Below are 24,766 nucleotides of genomic sequence, written 5' to 3' on the forward strand. Positions count from 1 at the left end.
CTACTGAAAGTACTTCAGGCCTAGAAATACAGCCATCAATTTGAAGCAATTGATGTGCCAATCGAGATGATGACCCCTCCAGATCCCCTAGGCTGGATGGACATCTAAGACCGCTCTCCAGCCCGTACAGGAAGCATCTGTTGTTAGTATCTTGCGACAGAAACATGCACCTAGAATGGGACCCAAGGTGAGGAACTGGGGGGTCTGAGCCACATAGAATGGGAACGAAGCCTGCAGCATGTAACCCTTATTTGCCTTTGGGGATTGGCCCTTGGATGAAATTCCCTGGCCTTGAGCCACAACAGAAAGCATTTTCATGTGCAGAAGGCCCATAGGTATCACAGTGGACGCAGACCTAGAATTCTTTGAAAGTGATGAAAAGTAATTTCCTGATTTAGCCTGATATTGCTCGGGGTGTTTAAGATGGTCTCGACACATGCGGGAGACAGTTGTACCAAAGACAGGTCACCGTAGTGACCAAGTCCCATACAACCCCTAAGGACGTTGTCCTCTGGGCTGTAGAGAGAATGCTTTTCTTGGCGCTGAGTCTCAACCTCAGAGATACAAGATGAGCAAAAGGAAGACATCCCGATGTCAAAGCAAAAACTCTTGAGACTAGGCCAGGATCAGCCAGTCTCCTATTTAAGCTGTAAATGTGCTACACCAGAACTGTTCTGGACTGTCTATTATTTGAAAGTTGGACCCGGACCCATGCAGAACCAAGAAATGCCATACATGCACTACCCAGAACTGACGCGGACCCGTCTATTTTTTGAAAGCTAAACCCAAACCCGGCCGGGAAGACTGACTCGACTGGACCCGATCGGCACGTATTCCTCATCAAATTAATATTAACAAGTCAATAAACAAGTTGCGAAAATAAAACTTTTTGTCTTACCTAATGTTAGTATACTTCTCCCTTGGATCTGACTGTGATGCATACAATCGTCCTTTTCCAATAAAGTTGCATCCATGTTATTGGCAATTGAAAAATCATGCTTAATTCACTCTTTATTCCAGCTTCTAAAGTCCACCTGCTGTCACAGTGACAAATGCGACTTTGCGGTTTTGCATTTTTTTTTTATCTCGAGTCAACTCACATAAAAAGATAACTTTGACTGTTTGCCCTTTTGAACTATAATTATGATTGCTCGTTCAATGCCATGGCCACTGACGTTAGCATTACTTATTTGTAGGGCTGCAACTAACGATTATTTTAATAATCAATTAATATGTCGATTATTTTTTCGATTAATCAATGAAACGGATAAATAAATTAAAGCATTAATTTCCAACCCTTTATTCAAAAACAGAACTGACAGTGCAAATTCACAGTGCAAAAAATCTTCAGAAAGTGCACAAACAGGTTGCTCCTTGAACATCCCTAAGCTGTTAAAAGTAATAATAAAAAAATGCACTAACCCAAAAAACATACACATGTATGCTTTACATCTGCCAAATATATAGGCTTTTTAAAAATAAAGTTCACAAAAAGATGTATATTTTTGTTTAAAGGGACCCGAGTTGTCAGAACAACAAATAATTTATAAAAAAATAAAGAAAAATACAAATCAGAAAACTTAACAGGATTTGTTTGAACGTCAGAAATCGTTCTCTACACTACACCCGCACACACTCACAAACTCTCACACTCACAGATGCACACATTCACAAACTTGTGTTTTGTTTTGTTTTTTGTCAGCGATGTTATACAATGTATATAAAATATAAATACAATATAAAATAATATAAATAAAAAAAAAAACAATGGATTGACCACCTCCTATGGTGTGTAAGGTATTTTGCAGCTCATCCTTTCCAAGCATATAGTGAAGTTTCTCTGAGTCATTTAGAGTAAAGATTGAAAAATCCAGTGCTGCAAATTGTGGAAAAAATATTCCCCTTGTAGTGGTACTTGGGACAGACAAGAAAGTGTTTTCATCTTCTGTCTATCTGATTCAAATCACAGTCTGCTAATTCAGTGCTAAGAATTTCATTTTTGGTTTTATTTATATTGTTGTCTATTTATCGAACTTTTAGCCTCTTATATAGAAATTACATATTACTATGTAGTATGTACCAATTTACTAATGCTCAGACACACTCAGTCTCTCTCGCGTGCAGACACTCGTTCTCTTTTGCGCACTGTCGCTCGCGCACAGACACACTCGGTCTCTCTCGCGTGATCTCGGACACACTCTCTCGCTCGCTCGCGGAGTTCGCTTTACTTTTGTCCAGTCCGGCGCTTCATAGACCTACTTCGCTCCGCATTCAACTTTATTAAAATTTATAATCATCTGCGAAAAAGTTAAGAAACCTGACGCTAAGCCCTCACTACAGAGGCGAGCAGTTCCCACGAGAGTTTTATGCAGTGTTTCCCACACAGACTAATTTGTGGCGGTGCACCACAAAATCAACACTGGCCGCCACATACTGCGTTTCGTTATTATAATTTTTTTACGCTATTCAAAACACGCAGCGTATTCTTTCAGTTGCATTTCCTTTCCCTGCTCTCCATCCGTCTCTGTCACTCACGCGTCTCTCACACACACACACACACACACACACACACACACACACACACACACACACACACACACACACACACACACACACACACACACACACACACACACACACACACACACACAGAGAAATGGAATTTGGAAAAAAATAAACAGATTTTATAGGGCCCTACTCTAGGATCAGATTTGAGGAACCCTGGTCTAATAAGTTTTCACAAGAGCGTTCATGTGTTTTCACACTTGTGTTCACTAGCTAATCAGAAATTATTTTACGTTAAAGATATAGTTATGTTATATAGTATAATCACGGATCTACTACGATCTGCTTAACCCCTAGTGCCCACCAGAGTATTCGCTGTTGTATATATACTGCAAATTCTGGCAAATGTTAGACACAAAATTATGTCTAAATGTCTATTTTAGACATAAAATCGGGTCAATCAAACAACAAAGGAGGAAGTGAAAATCACACACTGCTCTTGACAGAATAACTTTAGTAACTTTGATTGTAAGCATTAATCTGTATTTAATTTTTACAATGAAAACTATACAGTGTTGTATGTATTTATAATTTTTGTAGTATTCCTGATCTAAATAGGCCACTACTGTTAGAACCACATGCAATTTGTTTATTTGTTCTTTTTCTATTTGTGACTTAACTTTTTTTTGGTACATTTAGCCTCCCTGTGCTATTGCAAAAAAATTACCAAAAAATTATGAAACAATAATAATAAAAAAACAGCAACATTATAGCACTTTCCTTTGTGGTATTGAAAATGTTTTCGAATATCGTTATTATTAGTTATCCAGATATCATATCGAAGTTAGAAATTCCAGTATCGTGACAACACTATATACTTGAAATTTGCATACTGTGCACACCATAAATACTATATACGGCAGAAGTAGTTGAAGGAGCAAGTTATAGAGTAAACAATGTATCCGTCGATGCAGTGAAAGCTAATTCATCTCTAAAGGACAAAGTCAACCCATTAGTAACCCAGTCGCAGTGAAGGCTGTGTGTTTGGAGCTGCCAGCTGAGAATCTGAGAGTTTCCTGCTCTCCCAGGGAAGCTGGCTCATGCCTAAAGGGCTCTTTGTTGGACAAGGTGTGCGATCTGAGCAGCGACTGAGCTCGGTACAAAACCACACTTTTCAAAATCTCCTGTTCCTGTTAGCACCGGAGGTGTGTTCTTCCACTCTTAGTACACACATCCTGCATAACACATACACACATAAGAACACTATCCCAATAGGTGCCAAAGTTTTGCTACATGTCTGCCTTTCTTGAGCATAAATACTGAGCTTGACTTATAATTTGAAGATCTATTGATAACCCTTTACCTTATTCCTGTATGTTGCGTTTTCATAAAATAATTATATTATAATGTATTATAATTTTGTAATAAATGGAACACATTTTTATGGAGTACAATTTCATTATAATGCCTTAAAAAGATAGTTCACCTAACAATAAATAACCTGTCATAATTTCCTCAAGAGCATCAAAGATGACTATTCACAGACATATTGAGCAGATTTAAGTTTATTCTCTTCACTAAGAAGTTGATATAGCAACTGTTCAAGTGTCAAGCAAGTTTCATTCGTAATGTTTCTCCTATATAAAATTTCGGTAACACTTTAGTTTAATGTCCAATTCTCACTATTAACTAGTTGGTTATTATTAGCATTACTATGATATTGGCTGTTTATTAGTACTTATAAAGCACATATTAATGCCTTATTCTGCATGGCCTTATTCTACATCCCTTAATCCTACCCAATAACTAACTTAACAACTACTTTAATAACTGGTAATAAGCAGTAATTAGGAGTTTATTGAGGCAAAGTCGTAGTTAATAGTTAGTTAATAAGGAGAATTGGACCCTAATAAGTGTGACCAAAATATCATACCGTATTGTCCCTCATAACCGGTATAAGCAAGCTTAATTACTCAAATTCAGACTTCATTTTTCAGATACTTCATGTGTTGTGTCTCATTGAAATCATTGTGTTTTAACATTCATTTGTCTGTTTTGGAGTAGTTAGTCATTCCATTGAAATTTCCGGGGCAGAGGGCAGTGTTCGTTGCGTAATCAGTGAATGACACAACAGCGCGTTGATAGCATACATTTTGGCACAAGTCTTTATAAATCATTAACTGGACGTGCTCGAGGAGTCGAGGTCCAAGCTTTTTGGCATTCTCACATGCTCGGCACCTCTCAGCTGGCCAGAAGAGTCTTCCAGGTCCGTAGACGCTCCATGTTCCAGTAGCTAGTCTCCTGTGTGCTTCCTGGATTCGGACTACTCTCACGGCTGCTTTGACAGTAGTAGGATGGTTTTATCTACTGCTAATATATGCACTGCGGAAAGAGAATTTGTTTGTACTGAAAAGAGCGCTTATCAGTTATCAGTATATTAGGGTGGCCATGTGGCATTGAAAGTGAGAAAGTTTTTGTGGTATGATGTTTGGGGCCTATGAAGTATGACTCAAATATGAATTCTTTTTACTTGTGTGTTAATGGTTTACCATTTCCCCCCTTTAATATCATGGTAGAAGACGAGATCTATAGTTGTATTTGACTATTTGTGCTTATTATGATTAATAAGAACTTCACAGTGAAAATCACAATGAATTGTGTTGCTTAGTTGCAGTGTCATAGAGCAAATAATTGTTGGTTAGTTCGCTTCAGTACATTACATTAGCATATGTCAACTGTTTTTTACAGTACTGAATATGTTGTTAACCTGTTAAAATGTGGTTGAGCACCAGTGTGTCATTTATGTTTTTTTCTTATTTACTTCATAAGTATAATAATATTTTTTTATTTATTTTTTATAAAATAGTCTATTAATTCTTGACAAACTACTGTGTAAATCTTTGGATAGGTCAAAGTCTTATCTGACCTTTGTTTATAAATATCTTATGGCAATAATAACCGCTGTAAACTTCTTATCAGAGCCCAAATACTAAACGACGCCCATCTGGGCTTTCAGACCAAAAGTGTTGTCATTTGGAGAAAACCCTATGGATTCTCATAGGTTTAATTCACATTTCATTAGAGAGTAGTATTATGACTTAAATATTTTCCATTTAGCTTATTCTTTTTTTTTAGATCCCCAAATGTCATGTTTAATGACTTAATCATTACTGAGTTGTAGTTTATGAGTGACTATGGAATTTATGTAGCAAATATTCATCTCTTATTGAATTACATAATAATTAACAATTTTGTTAAATCTTTGAATTTTTAGAACAACTAGTCTGTATTTATAGATTTCTGTGTACATGATTGACGATTATTTGAAGGTATTCCTCTTAGAGCTTTTTGCCTGTCTTGTCCTCTACTTCATTATGTAAAAGCGGTGTAACAATACCCTCATGTCACGATTCGATACATATCATGATTCTGAACTTACGATATTATTGCGATACTCCAAGACATATGGTAAAAGGTTAACATAAAATGTACTCTTGATTAAAATGCTACATTTGGTTTTACTTTGGGGGTTGAAATGAATAGGCTTAGACTTGTTGCTGATAACCCAAGGCACAAGACAATGGTGACACCAGAATTAAAATATTGATTATTCTGAAAATACAGAACTATTTTAGACAAACATGCTTGCACTCTGTCACTGGCTAGATGTAAAATGCTTACTGGTAACATAAGACATTTGGCATTATTAGGCCATTGCATTATTATACATTATATTCAACATTGTATATAGTACTTTAATGTAGTAAACTCTGTTAACTACATATTTTTTTCTCACGCAGAAAATTTCGTTTTGGATGAATTATACACAATACATATTGTCACTATCCACGATACATATTGATGCATTTTTGTATTGCGATATATTGTGACACGATATATTGTTACACCCCTGTTATGTCAGCAGATAGATTTTATTTTTATGTTGTGTTTTATGGAAAGAAGGATTTCAGTCTAATCAGTCAAAGCAATCTTGAATCAGGTTTGAAAAAGATAGGCCTAGTATGTTTTATTACTGTAATATGACATCACATAACATATTATCAAAATGACGACTTAAGAGCTGTAACCACAATCAAAAGACTGATTATATTTCCTTTAACATTACATTACATTACCTTGTTTATTACATCAGACTGGCTGAAAATTGAAACAATACATACTATTTCTGTTCAATTTTATGAGGGTTAGGATTTTCACTGAATGTTGTCTATTATGTGAATAGACAACATTCAGTGAAAATCCTAACCCTCATAAAATTGAACAGAAATAGTTTCTTATGCATTGGGAAAGTAACACATCTGTTAAATGTTCACATGGACACAGATCAAATGACAATGCTGTATGATATATATTTATTAATGTAAGATACATTAAAGGATTAAGATGCGTCCCAAATGATGCACTATACATTATGCGCTTATACACTTTACTTAAATGCTATGTACTCATCTGTGTAGTGTATGAACTTTATAAGGTTATTTTGTCGTTCAACACCTGACAACGGAGTCTGATAGCCCCTCCCCCTGAATTACTTAATTAAAGCTGTGACAGTTGAGTGCATGAAGTGTCCAACGTTCCAACACTTTGTTTTTTCCGCTAATTTAGTGCATCATCTCTTAGTATTTAAAGTAGAGTTCTCAATGGGCCTGAAAATTACAACCCGACCGGACCCGGCCCGTGGCTTTTAAAGCCCGGACCCGATGTAACCCGACACATCAACATGAATTATCTGCCCGAACCTGCACAATGCATTTTGCCGCTTAACCAAACTTGCACTCAACTTAACCAAACTTGTCCAATGCACTTTCAACAGCATTTTTTCAAAAATCGTTTACTGCACCTTTAAGTGATTTTTTTTTTTCTTGTTTGGGTAATTGATATGCCGCTTAACCAAACTTGCACTCAAATTAATGCCATAACTGGTGTTATGATACAACACATTCTCACTCTCTAGGTGTCAAATATTGCAGCTTGGCAGGAGCCCTGTACAACACCTGTTAACTCCAAAATAACCTGCTGGTGTTGTTAAACTGACTGACACAAAGCAGGGCTTCTTCCATCACTTTATTTAATTAAATAGCAAAACATCCCCCTGCTTTTATGTTTTCCAGCATATGTATCTCCATAACCTTTCTCATAAAATGGCATACACAGTCACTGTTGCTATTTTCTTTTGGGTGGGGTTAGATTGTTAGGTTATTGGTTTTTCCACAAGCACTTTTTTTTTGTTTTTGTAAATACAATACAAATTAGGCCATTTTTGTTATATTGGTTATTTAGGAGTGTCTGAGCTTAGAATTAACATTCATTGCAAAACTTTGCACCACTTAATCATCAAACCTAATCCTTACTCATTGCTCTTTTGAATTTATTCGACAGGAGGAGAATGAAGGCCAAGGCCCCCCCTCCACCTCGACCTCCCCAGCCTGCCCCCCGCAGGATCTTCAGAAATGCCGTTCCTGACGGAGGAGGATCTTCAGGGGGAGACAGTAAGGAAAACATGCTTCAACCCTCTGTGGATCTCCATATCAGTCTGCCTTCAGGGTACCAGACCACTGTCAATGTGGACGGCAGGTAAATATGTTCATCAAAACAGTTTATTTTTAGTATTAGTTGGTAGCTTGATGGGTGCTTGATGATGATCCATTACGGTTGACTAAAAAGAGCTGGGACAGGAAGTGTACACTGACAATTTACACAGTGACCTTTAGAAACTGCTAGACAGAGTGCAGCTGATGGAAAAGAACACATTGTGAGATGGATTTTTACACTGTATTTTTAACTTTATTTTTATTATTTACTTTAATGCATATTTATAAACATGATACAAGATCCAAACAGGGTTCCAGACTGTGATTTTTTGAGAATGTGCAAGTTAAAATTTTATGTGGTCGCATTTGTGTGAGTGCTTGGTCATGTACTACTTAGTTAAATTCGCGCATGCGCAACAGAACAGCGTTGTATCAGCAGCTCCTGCAGTCCGTGAAACACGCCTGTCACAGAGCTACCCTCTGTTCCCTGTGTTCCCCTTGTTAGCCCTTCTCGAAACACATGACCACATACTTGGGTTTGTAAAAATTTTTTTTTATTTTAAAAGTTTTATTTAGGCTGGCCACCTGAGCATTAACCCAGTGGACATTTAAGCTTTTCACAAGCTGTTGACTATCACGTGGATCAGCATGCATGGTGGCGGCCATCTTGATTTGAGTAAAAGACCAGAATGGACTTTTGTCATGCTTTTTGTACCTGTGCTGTGTTGCATCATGGTAGTGGGAGATACCAAGTATGGTGGGTAAGGGGTGGAATTAGTTTGACGAAGGTATTAATGTCTAATTGTAATTATACTTTCTATAATTAGTGTTGAACTGAAGATGGTGTTGTGTATTTAAATGTGTGTGTTGAAGGAAATGGGGTTACTTGATCTTTAACACATGTTTATGGTTTTTAATATTTTCCCATGCTATAATTGCTGAGAAATGGTTGTACTCATGTGTATAAATTCTCACACCAGGAAGTGGTCAAGGAGTCTATGACTGGTGGTAGTGTGTGCAGTATCTGCTGAGTGCTCTGATTGAATTGTGATACCTGCTCCAAGGTTTTTGTTTTTGTATATTGAAGTTTTTCTTAAGTGTTTTCTTTTTGAATTTTTATATTTTTGGCACCTGTGAGCACTTTGCACTTGTCTGGCTTGGGAGAAATGAAAATAAAGTTAAAACTGGCAAAGAACTCTAGGCGGTATACCTAGACGCATCATTTGACAGCGCCAATTAGGAATTCAGGAATTAAGGTATATAAAAATAAAAAGGTCTCACGATACACAGAGCCCCTTCCCACGTCTTTTCAGCGGGTAAATGAGAGTAATCGCTCGATAGAGGAAAAGGAAATGATTATAAAATGTAACACTGCTTATAACATAGCAAAAGAGGAACTCCCGTTCACAAAATTCAAATCAGAAATTATACTGATGAAAAAGAAGGGGTTGAATGTTAATCCCACTTATGCTAACGACATGGCCTGTGACCAATTTATAGGAGTGATAGCAGACAATCTGCGAAAAAAGACGGCAGACAAAATTTCCTCCGCCCACTATTTATGATTTATGATTGATGGAGATACATACATCTCCAACAAAGTATGTGAGATTGTCTATGCCCGTGTCATTGATAATAGAAGTCCTAACAATATCCTAATTGGTCATATTGACATTCAACACTCCCATGCAGATGGTAAGGAGTGTGAGATTTCTGATTTTTGTTACAACTATAAACTTTGATAACGTAAAATCTGTATTAGCGTATTATAATAGTCTAATCTTTAAAATGTAATGCATACATTTGAATGTTTAATGATTTTTAAAAGATAGAAAGATGATGATGATAAATAGATGATAATAGACAGACAGATAGATAGAATATAATTCAAATGTAAATAGATAGATTGTCTATTATTCAAATGTGAAATGCTTAAAATTACAGTCTAAAATCCATGAAAATCCTGAAATTTGGCAATGATAATTGCCAAATATTACATGTGTTTTTATATAATATATTACAGGTATTCATGCTGCAACCAAGAAAGCCTTTGCTAGCCTTGGTCCATTAAGACCACTATTCATCAGAATGCATTGATTCATCTGTGGCGTCATGCCCATTCAAAGTGAGGGGGCACGTGCCCCCTCAGATTTTTCCTCCCTGATAATTTTTTTGTCACAACTTTATTCCTATTATGCTCCATAATTACCAGAGCCTATAAAGACTCAAATGTATTCTCAGGGATGTGATTTTTCCGGATTAATTGGATTAAAATACATAAATTGGTTATGTCTAAACTGAAAGCAAACCGAGAAAATTGAGAGAAATCTGCTTGTCAAATGCGTGTATATTAGACGAGTCGCGTACAGGTCTTAAAGAGACAGTAGCCCTAATAATAAACATGCAGCCGCTTTTCCTTAAAGGGATAGTAATAAAAATTAAATTCCAAAAATAAAAATTCTGTCATTATTTATTCACTGTAATGTTGTTCCAAACCTATATTAATTTATTTCTTGTGCTGAACACAAAAGAAGATATTTTGAAGAACGTGAGTAACCAGACAGTTGCTGGTCCCCATTGACTTCCATAGCGAAAAATATACTATGGAAATCACTGGGGTACATCAACTGTTTGGTTACCCACATTCTTCCAAATAACTTCAACAGAAGAAAGAAACTTATTCAGGTTTATAACAACTTGAGAGAGTAAATGATGACAATTAAAATTTTTGGGAGATCTATTTAATGTTAATAAAACAACAAAATCTGTATATTTTCCTGCTTTTTTGTCCTTAGCCAATCACATGCTTGATTCTTCTGGATGTGTAATAAATCGGTCAGCATCAGCCCGCCCCTTTTTCCTAATATGGTGTCTGTGTATATCAAATCAGCGCTCTAGAATCTTTGCTGTGTATGTTCAAACAACTCATTCGTCTTGCACGTTGAGCTGGCAATGTTTTACAGATGGTCTTGAAGTGGTAAGTGGGCAAAGCAACAAATCGGCATTGAATTAGTTATCGGATGATATTAAAAGGTAGTGGGATTATTTGTGGTTGACCTGGAAATTTGAACTTGATCAAAAAGTTATGGATTGGATATTAGCTGCGAATTCAGAGCATTAACTTCAGTTGTGTCAGTGTAACGTTATCGATAGCTAGCCTAGTCTAACCTTCAGAAAACAATTGCCTCAGATTGTGCCCCCCCAGAATTTTGGCTTGCATTACGCCCCTGCCATGGCAGGTAGCAAAAAAGAAAAAAAAAAGAAAAAAAGGTGCTACCAAATCATATGCTGGTGCGACCAACTGAGAAAGTTGGTAGCACCAGTGGAAAAGTTAGTCTTGAGCCATGTCCATCTGCCACTTTGGGTGAAACATTTTCTGAATAAATGGACAAATATCAAAAAGTGTTATAATTATCACTGCTCTCCTATATTTCACGAGTTCACACTTGTCTTGCATATAATTAAATGGTGTAAAGGATATGCGTATTTGGCGTGTTGTCCGATGGGAGGGCTCCGAGCTCGGATTTTAGCTCGAACCAGAGTACTCCTGCCATCCCAGGTTGAGATAGGAACAGTTAGAAGTGAGGAGATGGGGTGGTGGAGGGATGCTGGAAAACTGTTATAGAAAAGAGATTTGATTTAAAGGACAAGTTCGGTATTTTACACTTAAAGCCCTGTTTTAAGATCGTTTCTGATGAAATAGAACGGTTAAGATTGAAATTGGGACAAATGCTGCTGTCCCGAGAATTTTCGGTTTCTGTGGTAGCACCCCCCACCTCCACAATGGTTTCATAGGGACACTGGAACAATCATTCATAAAACGCATTAAACTTTAGTTTACAAAGACGTGAAACTCTCCAAGTGGTCTGGGGTGTTCACTGATATGCTCACACAAAAATCGCTGCAAAAGATTTACCGTACCTCACAGAACATCCAATACAAGTCAATGGAGTTGGACAAAAACTACAATAAAACCTGTTGGAAAGCATCTTTGGCAGCGATTTATGTGTGATCATATCAGTGCTCTATGAAACCATTGTGGAGGTGGGGGGTGCTACCACAGAAACCGAAAATTCTCGGGACAGCAGCATTTGTCCAAATTTCAATCTTAACCGTTCTATTTCATCAGAAACGATCTTAAAACAGGGCTTTAAGTGTAAAATACCGAATACCAATATTGTCCTTTAATTAAACATACTGAGAGTTTGGCTTGTATTTGATAGAACATTGATTCTATAAAGACAGAACAATAGACCAGTAAAATAGGAGGAAAAGTTTTTATAATTGTATATTTTTTTACAGGGCGTGTTCATTAAAGACAGTGGCTTCCACAACTCTGTAAATAATGCCTTCTGAGCTTTTTGTGGCTAACCCTACTGCTGTGAAGATTCTGCCCGTGAACATAAGGATCTTTCAAAAACAGAGAAAACCTTACTGACCCCAAACCTTTAAACGGTAGTGTGCATTGAGAGAATATGAAAGGACCAAAATATCATAGAGACTTGAAACTGGCTTCTTTTGGCATGTTTATTTATTACTTGTTCAGTTGCTACTGAATTTCAATCATTGTGAAACATTTTTTTTTAATTAGAAATAAAGTAATAAAGATAATGAAAGGAGGATGGGTGTATCATTGTTTACTATGTGGTAAAACATTTCCGTGTTGATGAATAAGTGTCCTAAGAATAGACATTTAAAGTCAGATGAATCATTCAACATAGAGTAAAGATAGTTTAATGGTTTAAAGTCAGTCTTCTCAGTGGCCATATTGGTAAAATTCTTACAAGCAGCTGTTTATAGTAAAGTAGCTACAGCTTGAACGGAGAAAGACTAAAATCTCCTAAATTGTTAGTGAAAGTTTTGTATAAAAAGTTTGTCAAATTACCAAAAAAAATCTGTGGTATCATAACATTAATAATTAAGCAATAAAATTAGTGGTATCACTAACATTTGCTTCTTTATCTTAAATCAGATTAAAAACTATTTTTTAGGATAGCTAATGTGGTTGTGTGTTTTAGAGCACATAAATGTTATGTTGTGCAACATAGATACAATATTTTTTAAGAATCTTTACGCAGCTCTCCAATTAAAGCCACAGTGTGGATCACATCAAATAACAATCAAATGCCATTTGGTTCTCATTTGTCTTGTGACCAAACATTACATATTTTAATTGAGAAAAACTCTACAAGGTGCCTGAATTTTGTTTTGAGAGTGGAAATTTAGAAGACTTGGAATATAGCAGAAAAGTGCTATGAACTACTTTCATGATGCTTTTTATTTATTTATTTCCCTCCTTTTTTACAGCTCTCGTCAATATGAATGTCGCTGTAAGAAATAGATATAAACTTTTTACTTTTGTTTTCAAGAAAGACATGAACATTTTGTACTAGTCTAAGGGCCAGATTTACTAAACAGGGCAGATTAGCGTGAGAGCGCAATTCCAAAAAAGCGTGGACGAGAGTGGAAAGTTTTGTATAAAAAGAAATTGGCCTGATCAATTTCTTTTTTATACAAATTGGCCTGATCTTACCACAGATGTGTACACAGCGTATCCATACGCTGTGAGGAATAATACTAATTTCAATTGGCCTGATCATTTCCATAATCACCAGCACAAACTACTGTACAAGAGCAGTGCAAATTAGCAACTGGTTTAACCCTCTGAGGTCGACGCGCGATAGTCTCGCTTTTTTTCTTATCAGTGCAAAAGAAACTCAAAATACTCTGTTGATTTTGATCTTACATATTACGTGTTGTACATCATTAGATCCTGATAAGTGTCTATTTTTTTGTGGATACTCACAATAAAAACAAAGTGTTGTGCTTTTCGCCAAATAAAGAAAAACAAACATGATGCGTGTTCTGCCTTCTCTCTGTCAGTGAAGTCCATTCTGAAACGCGTCCGGAAATTAACTATAATTCCGCGAATACTTGTCATACAGGCACGAGTGTTTTTCCACAATGAAGCTTGAACTCTCTTCTTTTAAATGAATTAATTTATATAAAAAACAAATATTCTCAGTTTATGTAATCTGTATGAAAAGAGAGAGATGTCAGTCATTTTCTTTCCAGCTCATTATACCTGATTACGCGTTAACGTGCCACGCCCACGGAGAGCGCGCGGTATTCAAACGCAAATGATCTAAGGCAAGCCATGCAAACATGCCAACGCCCACCAACTGGATTATAAAACACATCGTGTTTAGTAATTATTTTACCACAGATGTGTACACAGGGTATCCATACGCTGTGAGGAATAATACTATCTATTAACCCTGGAAAATGTACCAGAAGTGCTGGTAGTTTCATTTCGAGGAGCAACGGATCCAGCTGATGTAGTAAGTCATTTATTCTTAAGTGCTTTGTTCTAATAGCGATATTGAATAGTGTCTGACTATAAACCGCAAAAAGACTGTTTAAATATGAATTGCGTGTCTGTGTGTAGGCTAAATTATGAATGAACGGCACAGGCGCGCGCGCTTTGTTTACTACAGTTATAGCGCGTGTCTGTGCTGTTCATTCACTCTCGCACCTACATTAGTAAAAGTTATGTTTACATGAACACATCCAAACTATATTGCTATAGCCTACTAAGATGAGTAAAAATAGACTGAAATATGTTGAAATAAAATGTCTGTATAAGCAACAAACTGCAAATTCACATGTATATGCTAATATATCATACACAATATGTTACAGACTAAATATGAATTGTTTAGACAAGATTTTGTGATTAGTTTTGGATAGATTATAAAGTTTTGACTGTAAAAAAAGACTACTGTCACATTAAATAGGTAAGCTTTTGTTCACCAATCTCTGCTCATAGTTAAATATACTATAGTATGATGTTTTGTCAAAAATAAAGTAGGTATATTGAATTATCAACTAAGATGTTATTATAGTGTTTGTTCCAATATTCAAACTAATGAATCCTTAGCTTTTTTAATACGTATGATTAAATGTATACTTTTTAGAAAGAAAAACACTTGAAATATTGTTAAAATTGTAATTGTTGTTGTAATTGTAACCTATTTGTAATTGGTTACAATTTCTAATTCTAAAATATGTATATATAGATAATTTCTTTTGTCCTTGCATTCTTTGGCATCCTGTGACACACCTGTGTGAAAGGGCTAATTAATATGCAGCTCATTATGTATGTGGCACATTATCCGGCCTTTGTCTTCTCAGGTGTGAACCTGATTTTTTTTTTTTGCATAGCTATTTTAGTAGTGTGTAACTTAATACTCCCAGTTAAGCAGAACTAGGTAAGTCCATTCTTCATTTTGATTTTTCCTCCTTTCAGTCATCTTAAAAAACAAAACAAAATTGTTGAAAGTTAGCAGTCTTTCATGTTAAATTAAATCTTCAAATTACAATAAAAACATTTATATTATTACATTATATAATTTATATCTAAATTATGCATATCATTTATAAGCATCAGCAGCAAAAATGTTAACAATAGGCAAAATAAATGTTAAAAGTCTAATGTTTTCATATGGAGAAAATAATTGACATGGGAGTCATATCACCTTTGCAGAAATATAATTCATTTTAAACAGTTTTAGTTTAGAAGGTTTATGTGCCGTTTAATAGGTTTTAACTAAGAGTGAGTAATAATTCACTGGGTAATATTAATTCACTGAAGAATATAGCTGGAATATAACATTGTCAGGAAAGTAACAAACAAAACAGCATATACATCATTGCATTTTCCAACTAGTATGTTAATAATAATATTTTTGTCGGTCTAGATCATGAAATGCTTTCTGATGTTTATCTATGCATTTACACAGAACTATAACTTAGGGTACTCAACCGTGATAGCGTGTGCAGATACTAAATAATTAATTTCCACAAAGCGGTAGGCTATATTTAGATGTATATTAGCGAAATAATTGCTAGTAAATGATAATATAATCTAGGGTGTTTAAACAAGATAATCTTGTCAAAAGTTTCATTCAGTGGCCGTGCTTGAGCATTCCTGATCATCAACCCAGTGAGTGCTCAGCAATATGAACAACCTTTTTTTTTGAGACTAATGGTGAGCAAATACAACAGATAGAGAATTAAATTCAGCGCTTTTATTTTCAACCTGCACACATTCATGTCTGTTTTATTTAATTCATGTGAAGTTACGTCTTTATTGGGGCAGGACATGACGGATTACGCTTCGTGACTCCATGAGTTCATCTCAATTTTTAGAACCAAGCAGCATAAATTAGGCCTAAACTATATCAGGCATTTATGTCTCAAATCTCATTTCTGCATGTCTGTTATGTTAGATAAAGTTGAATAATTAAAGCAAAGCAAGTTGAACATATAGTTTACCTGTGCACAGAGTTGTTGTTGACTGATCTCCTCAGATGCTGGTTGCAATGGCGGAATTCTCAAAACGGCCACAAGATGGCGCCGTTTATCGGCAAATCCGATATTCCAAAACCGATACCCGATTATGGGAAAATGCTTAAATATCGGGAAAAATATCGGAAAACCGATACATCGGTCGATCACTATATTACTGTAGCCCCGTTTGTGCTATATAGAGTGAATTTACACCTTTGCCATTAACATGTTTATAAATAACTGAAAAAAGCAAAAATGTCAGAGCATGTCAGAACACCTCAAGGACCCCAAAAACCCCTTAGACCTCAGAGACCATGCTTTTTTGGGCAGTAAATATTGGTGCAAATACAAGTAATTGACTAGCGCAAACCGTAGTAAATCACCTTGCCATGATTCATCTAAATACTCTCCTCCCACAAATTGAAATCTGAAAGGGAAACTCATACAAATGCATACATGTGCAATAAAATAACTGTTTTCTTTAATGATTGAATTATGTATTGAATTAAGTATCTTGATTTATTAATTTTCATCTGAGACTAGATAGTATTAATGACATGGAATTTAAACCAACAATTTTGTTAAAATATCTGTCAGTGTTTGAAAACGTTTCCCAAAACCTTTAAAGGGTAACTAAACACTAAAACAACTTTTTCTGTAACAATGAAGCTTCATAAATGCTTTTTTTGACATTTGGGTTTAAAGTGTTTTATTTCTACAATAGATGGTGTAAAAACGTCTGATTGCTGCTCTCTTCAGGTTGAACGGTGGCTACTGCAGTTGTATTTTCCTATTGGAAGTTGTGGTACCCTCTGACATCAGAGGGTACCAGCTAACCACACCCTTGCCTACAGAGAGATGCGTCTCAGGTGCACGTCTCAGGGGAAATATTGTCAGTGGGTGGAGTCAGGCTCTGACCAGGGGTTTAGTTACCCTTTAACAATGCCTAGATGGCAATTTTTGGTTGATGCGGGTTGGATTTCTGACAATTGGTTAGTGAAGCCAAACATTTCAGACAAGCATTCATGTAGCAATTTGCTGCTTTACGTAACACCTGTAATTCAAGCTGACTCTCTCTCTCTCTCTCCCTCTCCATCATCCTATCACAGGCCTGTCTGCATCACATGATGTAATTACAAGTCTTAACTATCAAGTAACTCTATCTTTCTCTGTCCTTATGTCTCCTCCTGTCTCTTCAGAAAAGCTCTAATGGATTTGTTGGTGGATCTATGCAGTCAATACCATCTGAATCCAGCATATCACACTCTGGAGCTGCTGTCACCCGATGCTCAGCACGTCAGTTTCAAGCCCAACACCCTGCTGGGCACTCTGGACGTCTCCTGCGTCCTGATCAAAGAACGAGTGCTGGAGGACAGGGTGATCCGGAAACCTCCACCCAAAGTTCCAGAGGTGAGTATCTGAAACAATGTGTTATGGAGGTTTCTGACCTCAAGCCGCATGGTGATAATGTCTGAACTTTTGATGATCTTTAAATTGTAGACAGGCAGCAGCAACTGCGATATCTAAACTGGATGCACTACTACTGACATGACATCACTCCTATAAACTTTGTAAAATAATTTGGTTTGCAGGTCAGTGGTGGGCATATGTCACACTACTATCTACTTCTCATTCAATTGGATCAGCCATATTGAATGGTCTCATTGTAAAAGCAAGTGTTGTCTTCATTGCAGTACTTTTTAGGGTCAATATGACCACAAGTGCTCAACAGCACCGAACTACATTGTCACATGAAATGCTTAACCTAAAACTGTATTAAACATTTTATAATTCTTTTATAGTTATGCATGCGTTTTTTATGATCTCATTTTAAATTAGCAAATGCTTAGAATATTTGCATCACAAGACTATTTAAGTGAACTAAAAAAAAGTGAAAATATGATTACAAATACTGAAAAGATGTAAATATAGATTATTATCCATGCTGATTGTCTGCTACTCACATTCACAAAATTGTGTTTGTCTTTTAAATAGCTATTTTACTTTAAAAGTTGTATTCTTGTTCTAATGTTGTTAAATGGTGACATCTTGTTCTGACTAAATGCATCAGGAGGGTCGTGTGATCCTAAAAAAGGGTTCGAGCAAAGGTACAGTGAGTCTTTCACAGAATCTGCTCTGAGTGTGCGTTCTCTCTCCTTTTCTCGAGTGTCCATTTCTCCTCCCCCTAATGTGTGAATATTTGATGAGAGTCTTACCTTTAGTTACCATGCATTATTTCTTTCTCAGCCGGGCTGACTGGGCTCTCTCTCGCTCTCTCTTCCTCGTGTCTGACCTCTGGGCAGAGTTAGAGGCTCTGACCTCTGATTCTGCTAGATCAACAGTACGAACAGTGGACACAATACATAAGTATAGATGCTTATAGGAATGGAATGTTAACACTGTTTCTTTTTAGTGTTTGTAAGGATAACAAACAGACCACATGGCCTGCTCAGAAATATTTGACTATAGTAGAGATGTGTCAGGATGATCTACCCTTTGGTTAAAGGGATAGTTCACCCAAAAATGAAAATTCTGTCAGTATTGACTCACCCTCATGTTGTTCCAACACTGTAAGACCTTTGTTCATCTTCGGAACACAAATTAAGATATTTTGGATGAAATATGAGAGCTGAATCACTCCTCCATAGGCTTCTAAGGGATTGAAACTTGCCAGCCCTGAAAAGTTATTAAAGACATTGTTAAAATAGTCCAAGTGACTACAGTGGCTCAATATTAAGTTTATCAAGCCACAAGAATACTTTTTGTGCGCAAAAAACAACTAAAATAATGACTTTATTTCAACTATTCATTTCCTTCTCTGTGGGCCTCTAGTCAGTTAACGAAGTGTGATTGCATATCTACGTCGCACGTAGGCTCACTATTGGCCGACGCTGGTCATGTGTGTAATGCGTGTGGCGTATTACAACAGAATCTTACGCTATTATACTAGTGAACTGATTCAAGGCCCAGAGAGAAGGAAATGAATAGTTGAAATAAAGTCGTTATTTTTGGTTTTTTTTGCGCACAAAAAGTATTCTCGTCGTTTGATAAACTTAGGATTGAGCCACTGTATTCACTTGGACTATTTTAATGATGTCTTTAAAGGGGTGGTAAAACACGATTTCACTTTTCTAACTTTAGTTAGTGTGTAATGTTGCTGTTTGAGCATAAACAACATCCGCAAAGTTACAGCGCTCAAAGTTAAAAGCAAACGGAGATATTTGCTTTGAAAGAAATCAATTTCTAAGGACTACAGCAAACAGCCTGTAAGGACTACAAGACATTCCTCCAGGGTTGCTGACGTCAGTAACCCCAATAAACCAGTCCTCCGAGAATACGAAATAAGGGGGCAAGGCCATTTTATATTGCGTTGGAGAAGAGTTATTGTGGTATAGGAGTGTTGTTGCTGCCGCAATGTCGTCGAAACGCTGTTATTTTCATCAGTGCCCGGATTGCAGGTCCTCTTTGTTCAGCCTTCCTAGGGTCGCAGGAGTTAGGGATCAATGGTTAATTATTACCCAAATCTCGCTCTCTTCGCTGCACATTTTACAGAGGTCTTGGCGAGTTTCCGCAATCTTGGCGAGTTCAATGCAGGATTCGCACAGCGGCTTGTGCTGAAAGATGGAGCAGTTGCAACTTTAAGAACGGAAGCTGTTATTTACGGGCCACAATCTATAACTATGATTTATTTTTCGTCGATGTGTTTTCCTGTAATAGTTTGTATTGTTAATTGTACGTTGTAGCAAGTAAACAAATGACAACGCTGTTTGGCCCTGCAAACCAGCTTGTTAAATGCTCATTCATACTTAAAGTTATACGACAAACACCTAACGTTACAAACTTTTTTTAAATCTCAACAGCGAACTTGGAATTAGTGTAAATTATTCTTCAATTAGAGCTTTTATGTATTCTTTATCGCTTGTTTATCTACAGGCATGCTAAACATGGTTCTGTGTTTGATTTGGCTACTGCAGTAAAGCCAATGTTTAGTGTTCGTTTTGAGTTAATAGTTAATAGCTCTGTCAACAGAAATTTGGCTACAATCGTTCTAAAAATACATAAGTAACTGTGCTATACAGTCAGTCACGATCACTATAGGTCCGCAAAAAAAAATCCATTTGAGGACTATAGTATAATTTGTTAGAACGATTGTATGAAATTTGATACAGTTTATGAAGCTTATTTTTTTGTAATAATATAATAATTCGTACAATTAAGTAACAGTGTATCTAAAAGGTAATTAGAGAACAACAAAAAACAAACCTTTCTGAAACGTTGTTTAACAGCCGTTCTTGAACAGGTTCTGCTCGATTATCTTCTCTAACATTCTCTGCCTATGGAGGAGTGATCTAGCTCTCAGATTTAATCAAACATATCTTAATTCGTGTTCCGAAGATGAACGAAGGTCTTACAGGGTTGGAACAACACAAGGGTAAATACTGACAGAATTTTAATTTTTGGGTGAACTATCCCTTTAAAGTAAGTTGACAAAGTGAGCAGGCTGTTATAAGTGTTAAACTGGCTCATCACACTACACCCTAAACTAATTTTTTTTTTAAACCTCAAAAGAGTTCTAGGGTGTGTTCACATTTGGTAGGTTTGGTTAGCTTAAAAAGAACTCTGGTGTGGTTCATTTGAAAAAGTGATATGGTTCATTCACTCTGGTGTGATTCATTCGCTTCCATCTGAACCTTGGTCCGCTTCCAAACAAACTCTGGTGTCATTCGACTGAAATATGAATGCAACACAGCCCATAGAAACCCAATAAGACCAACAATAAGACGTGTGCGACCCTAAAAAGGACAGAGAATGCTTAAGCATACCTGGTTCTTCTCGACGTATGAGATACAGTAGGTTGCCCATTACAGTTTGATACAGGCATCAGAACCGCCATATCCTTGCAGCAGATTTTCACTTGTGTGTGTAACAAAGGAATTCCTGGTGCTGGAAAAAATAACAGTAAATGTACACACTTGCAACGTGCGCATACAGCCCAGAACACGGCGTTGTTTTGGAAACATCATGAAATGTTTTGTATCTTTAGGTTTTAGTTTTAACATTAAGTGAACCAGAACTAAACGTTTCATTTTTTTTTATTACATTTCAGGGTTCCCGTGGATCCTTAAAAAGTCTTAAATTAGATTTTTAAAATATAAGGCCATAAAAAGTCTTATAAAGTCTTATTTTTACTTATGAAAGGTCTTAAATTTTAGATGACACTGTGACTTAGACATATCTAAATGGTTTCCAAATTAAAACTATTAGAGATGCACCGATTACAATTTTCTTGGCCGATTCCGATTGCCGATTTTTCATGAGTTTGGCCTGCCGATACCGATTTAGCCGATTCCGATTTCATTTTTTCTAACCCCTTTACAGCAAACACAAATATTTATTTTCTATCTTTTCTTTAATAGAACATTTTACATAGAACATAGAACATTTTTTGAACAAATTAAATAAAATAGAACTATATAAATTATTACTCCTGGTGTGGGAAATCCACACATATCTGAGTGCAGTGTTATGGTACGGAAGAACCATTTTCTTTTCCATTTATTAAACTAAAAAAATAAAAGTGATATTTACTTATTTAGGAAACTAAACTTCTGCATGAAAACAGTTAATGGCAATAAAATATTATATAAATAGCAAATAAAAATAAAATAAATATAGCTTTGCAGTATAAAGATGTTTCTCACACACACACACACACACACACACACACACACACACACACACACACACACACACACACACACACACACACACACACACACACACACACACACACACACACACACACACACACACACACACAGGCCTATTGCAATCACTTGTACATCAATGGCAAGTTTTATTTCGCAAACAGTTCTTCTCTCGTCTGCCACATGTCCAGCCAGGATAAACAATCACTTTAACTGAGCGCGAGCAGCCAAAACCCCACTTCACAGCTGTTCACGCGACGCTCCTGTTCAACGCTCACGCGCTGATCCTGCTCTTGGTGTGAATGCACTCGTTGATTAACATGCATGGCGGGAAAAAAAAAACCCGCGTTGCTCACGCTTGCGGTGTGAAACGGCCGTAATTCACAAGGTTCCTACATGTGCATTCCGTGTGCACGTGTGATGCTGATGTTGCGTGATGTTAATCATGAGGCGCCCGAGTGCATTTGACCGGCAAAAAAAAACGGAATATGTCTGACTGACCGGCCGGTTGCCGGTCATGGCCGATCACGTGAAAATTGGCCGATTCCGGTCACCAGCCGATCAATCGGTGCATCTCTAAAAACTATCTAATTAGCATACGTATTCTTTTTTTATTATTCTATCTTTGTGGATTTGCTTGTTCACGTGAAAATTCGCATCACATTCGCGGCTGCATAACGTCTGTCTCCTGCACACGAAACAGGAGAGAAGGAGAAGAAAGTTGGTCAATGTCAGTTCAGTTGTAAGTTCATTCTTTATGTGCGTAGTGGTGTGCAATGTGTATTGTCTATAGAGGGTTTTCACTACACGTCATCAATCCGGAAGTCGGCCATTTTGGAGGCACTGAACGTAAACAATGCCACTGAACAGACCTGCATATTTGGCTGATTATTGCTGCTGAAAAATGGTCGTGTTTCTATGGTCTGTACTAATCGGTCACATCGGGGAAAAAACATTTTGATTTCTATAGTCTGCCAAACGTTAAAGAGAAGAGTGCAAAAAACGGATGAAAGAAGGCATTTGTGGTTGAGAGAGGCACAGCATTAGCCACATGTGTAAATGAAGCGTTGACTATGGCTAAAATTAGGGCTGGGTAAAAATATCGATTCATCAATGCATTGCAATTATTTGTTTCTCAATTCAATATCGATTCATCAAATCCTATGAATCGATTCAGCCCACCGGCCAGTGGCGGCGCTGTGGGCAACACTCTAGTGAGAGCGTTCAGCGTTGTACAAGATGCGCTTGACCAAAACAGCAAGATGACGGACAGTAGCTGCACTCCGTTCAAGCCGGCACCACCAACCAGGGACGTCGTTAGGCCTATTTTAGGGGGGCTTAAGCTACCCCAAAATGTTACTGAGCCCCCCTAAACGATAATAAGAACAACAATAAGTCTCCGGGAGTCTCCCGCATATTGATTGCGGCTCCCTGATGTACGCAAATTAATTCAAATCTCCTGAAATCTAGAGCTTGCGAGCTCCAAACCGCGTAGCGCGCGCACGACAGAGGAAGAGAGCGAAAGTCCTTGCGTGTGTGTGCAAATTTGCGCGCGAAGCGCATTTTTTTTATGAGTATGCACATTTTGTGTTTCTGTTTACATTTCTTTTATAACTTGAATGTATAGGAAGAAAGAAATATACTAACTATTACAGTTACATGCACTTTAGAGGTGTGTTAATAAAGCAACTGTTTGTTACAGTTGTGGTTTGTATTCAATACATGTACAATATTGTACAGTTTGTTCTGCTAAATAAACCATGACAGGAAACTTGCTGGGGTCAATTTGTTCTTAAACATTGGTAATACTGCACACATTATTTAAAAATATACTCAGATACTTAATTACTTGTGTATTTACTAATTATTGAATCGATATCGAAGCTAATAAATCAATATCGAATCGAATCGGAATCGAAGCCTCAAGAATCGAAATCGAATCAAATTGTGAAATTCCTAACAATACCAAGCCCTAGCTAAAATGTTGACGTAAAGTAGTTAACTATGGCTACATTCACACTGTCAGTCCAAATCCGATTAACTTTGTATCTGATTGGAATCTGATCTAAAATGATGTCCACACTGTATCGCAACTGTTCAGATCCGATTTGTGTGTTCATGCAGCTCTTTGGCAATATGGCAATGACGTTGCGTTGATGGAGGGGTTTGCATTTGCAATAGAGATGTTGTCTTATTTAAATTTTACAACATGGAAATGTGTAGCCCCCGCACTGGACTCCTGCGTCTTGAGCTGCAGAACTGTAGGCGGCTGGTATGCACAGATTTTTTTTCGCCCTCTTATTTGGTTTCAAAAATAATAATTTTCTGCTTGTCCGGCACTTTGCAACGACACAGCCTTGTTTCGGCAGCGACTTTCAGCATGTTCCCTATAGCCCCGTTCACACTACAAGCGACAAAGCGACACGATACCATTCATTTCAAATGGGGAGCGGGCGATTTCCGGCGACCGGATGGGGCGTGTCTGGCGCCGCGACAAAGTTGAGATCTGTTTAACTTTATGCAAATGAAGAGCGACTTTCGGGAGCGACAACCAATAGAAGTGGAGCGGCAAGAAAACTGATCCGCTGTCATTGGATGTCATTCATAAAGGCAACCAGTAGTGGGAATGCCCACTAGCGACCTCATCGC

The 24,766-nt window shown here is 37.0% G+C and overlaps 1 protein-coding gene across 8 annotated transcripts in view; it reads left to right on the forward strand.

The window, feature by feature from the left end:
- Positions 1–24,766, forward strand: part of cobl (cordon-bleu WH2 repeat protein) — a 146,267-nt gene that overhangs the window by 40,915 nt on the left and 80,586 nt on the right. For 6 of the 8 annotated variants that reach the window (XM_077207628.1, XM_077207661.1, XM_077207655.1 and 3 more), the window contains 2 exons: positions 7,906–8,100; positions 17,609–17,819. In XM_077207628.1, the coding sequence (XP_077063743.1) occupies positions 7,906–8,100; positions 17,609–17,819 (406 nt within the window). Of the gene's footprint in view, positions 1–4,598; positions 4,855–7,905; positions 8,101–17,608; positions 17,820–24,766 lie in introns of those variants that run through there. The other 2 variants (XM_077207688.1, XM_077207647.1) reach the window with 2 other exon arrangements.

Source organism: Siphateles boraxobius, unplaced genomic scaffold (genome assembly GCF_051911475.1).
Source record: "Siphateles boraxobius isolate OS27281-9 unplaced genomic scaffold, OSU_SipBor_1 12, whole genome shotgun sequence".
NCBI lineage: Eukaryota > Metazoa > Chordata > Actinopteri > Cypriniformes > Leuciscidae > Siphateles > Siphateles boraxobius.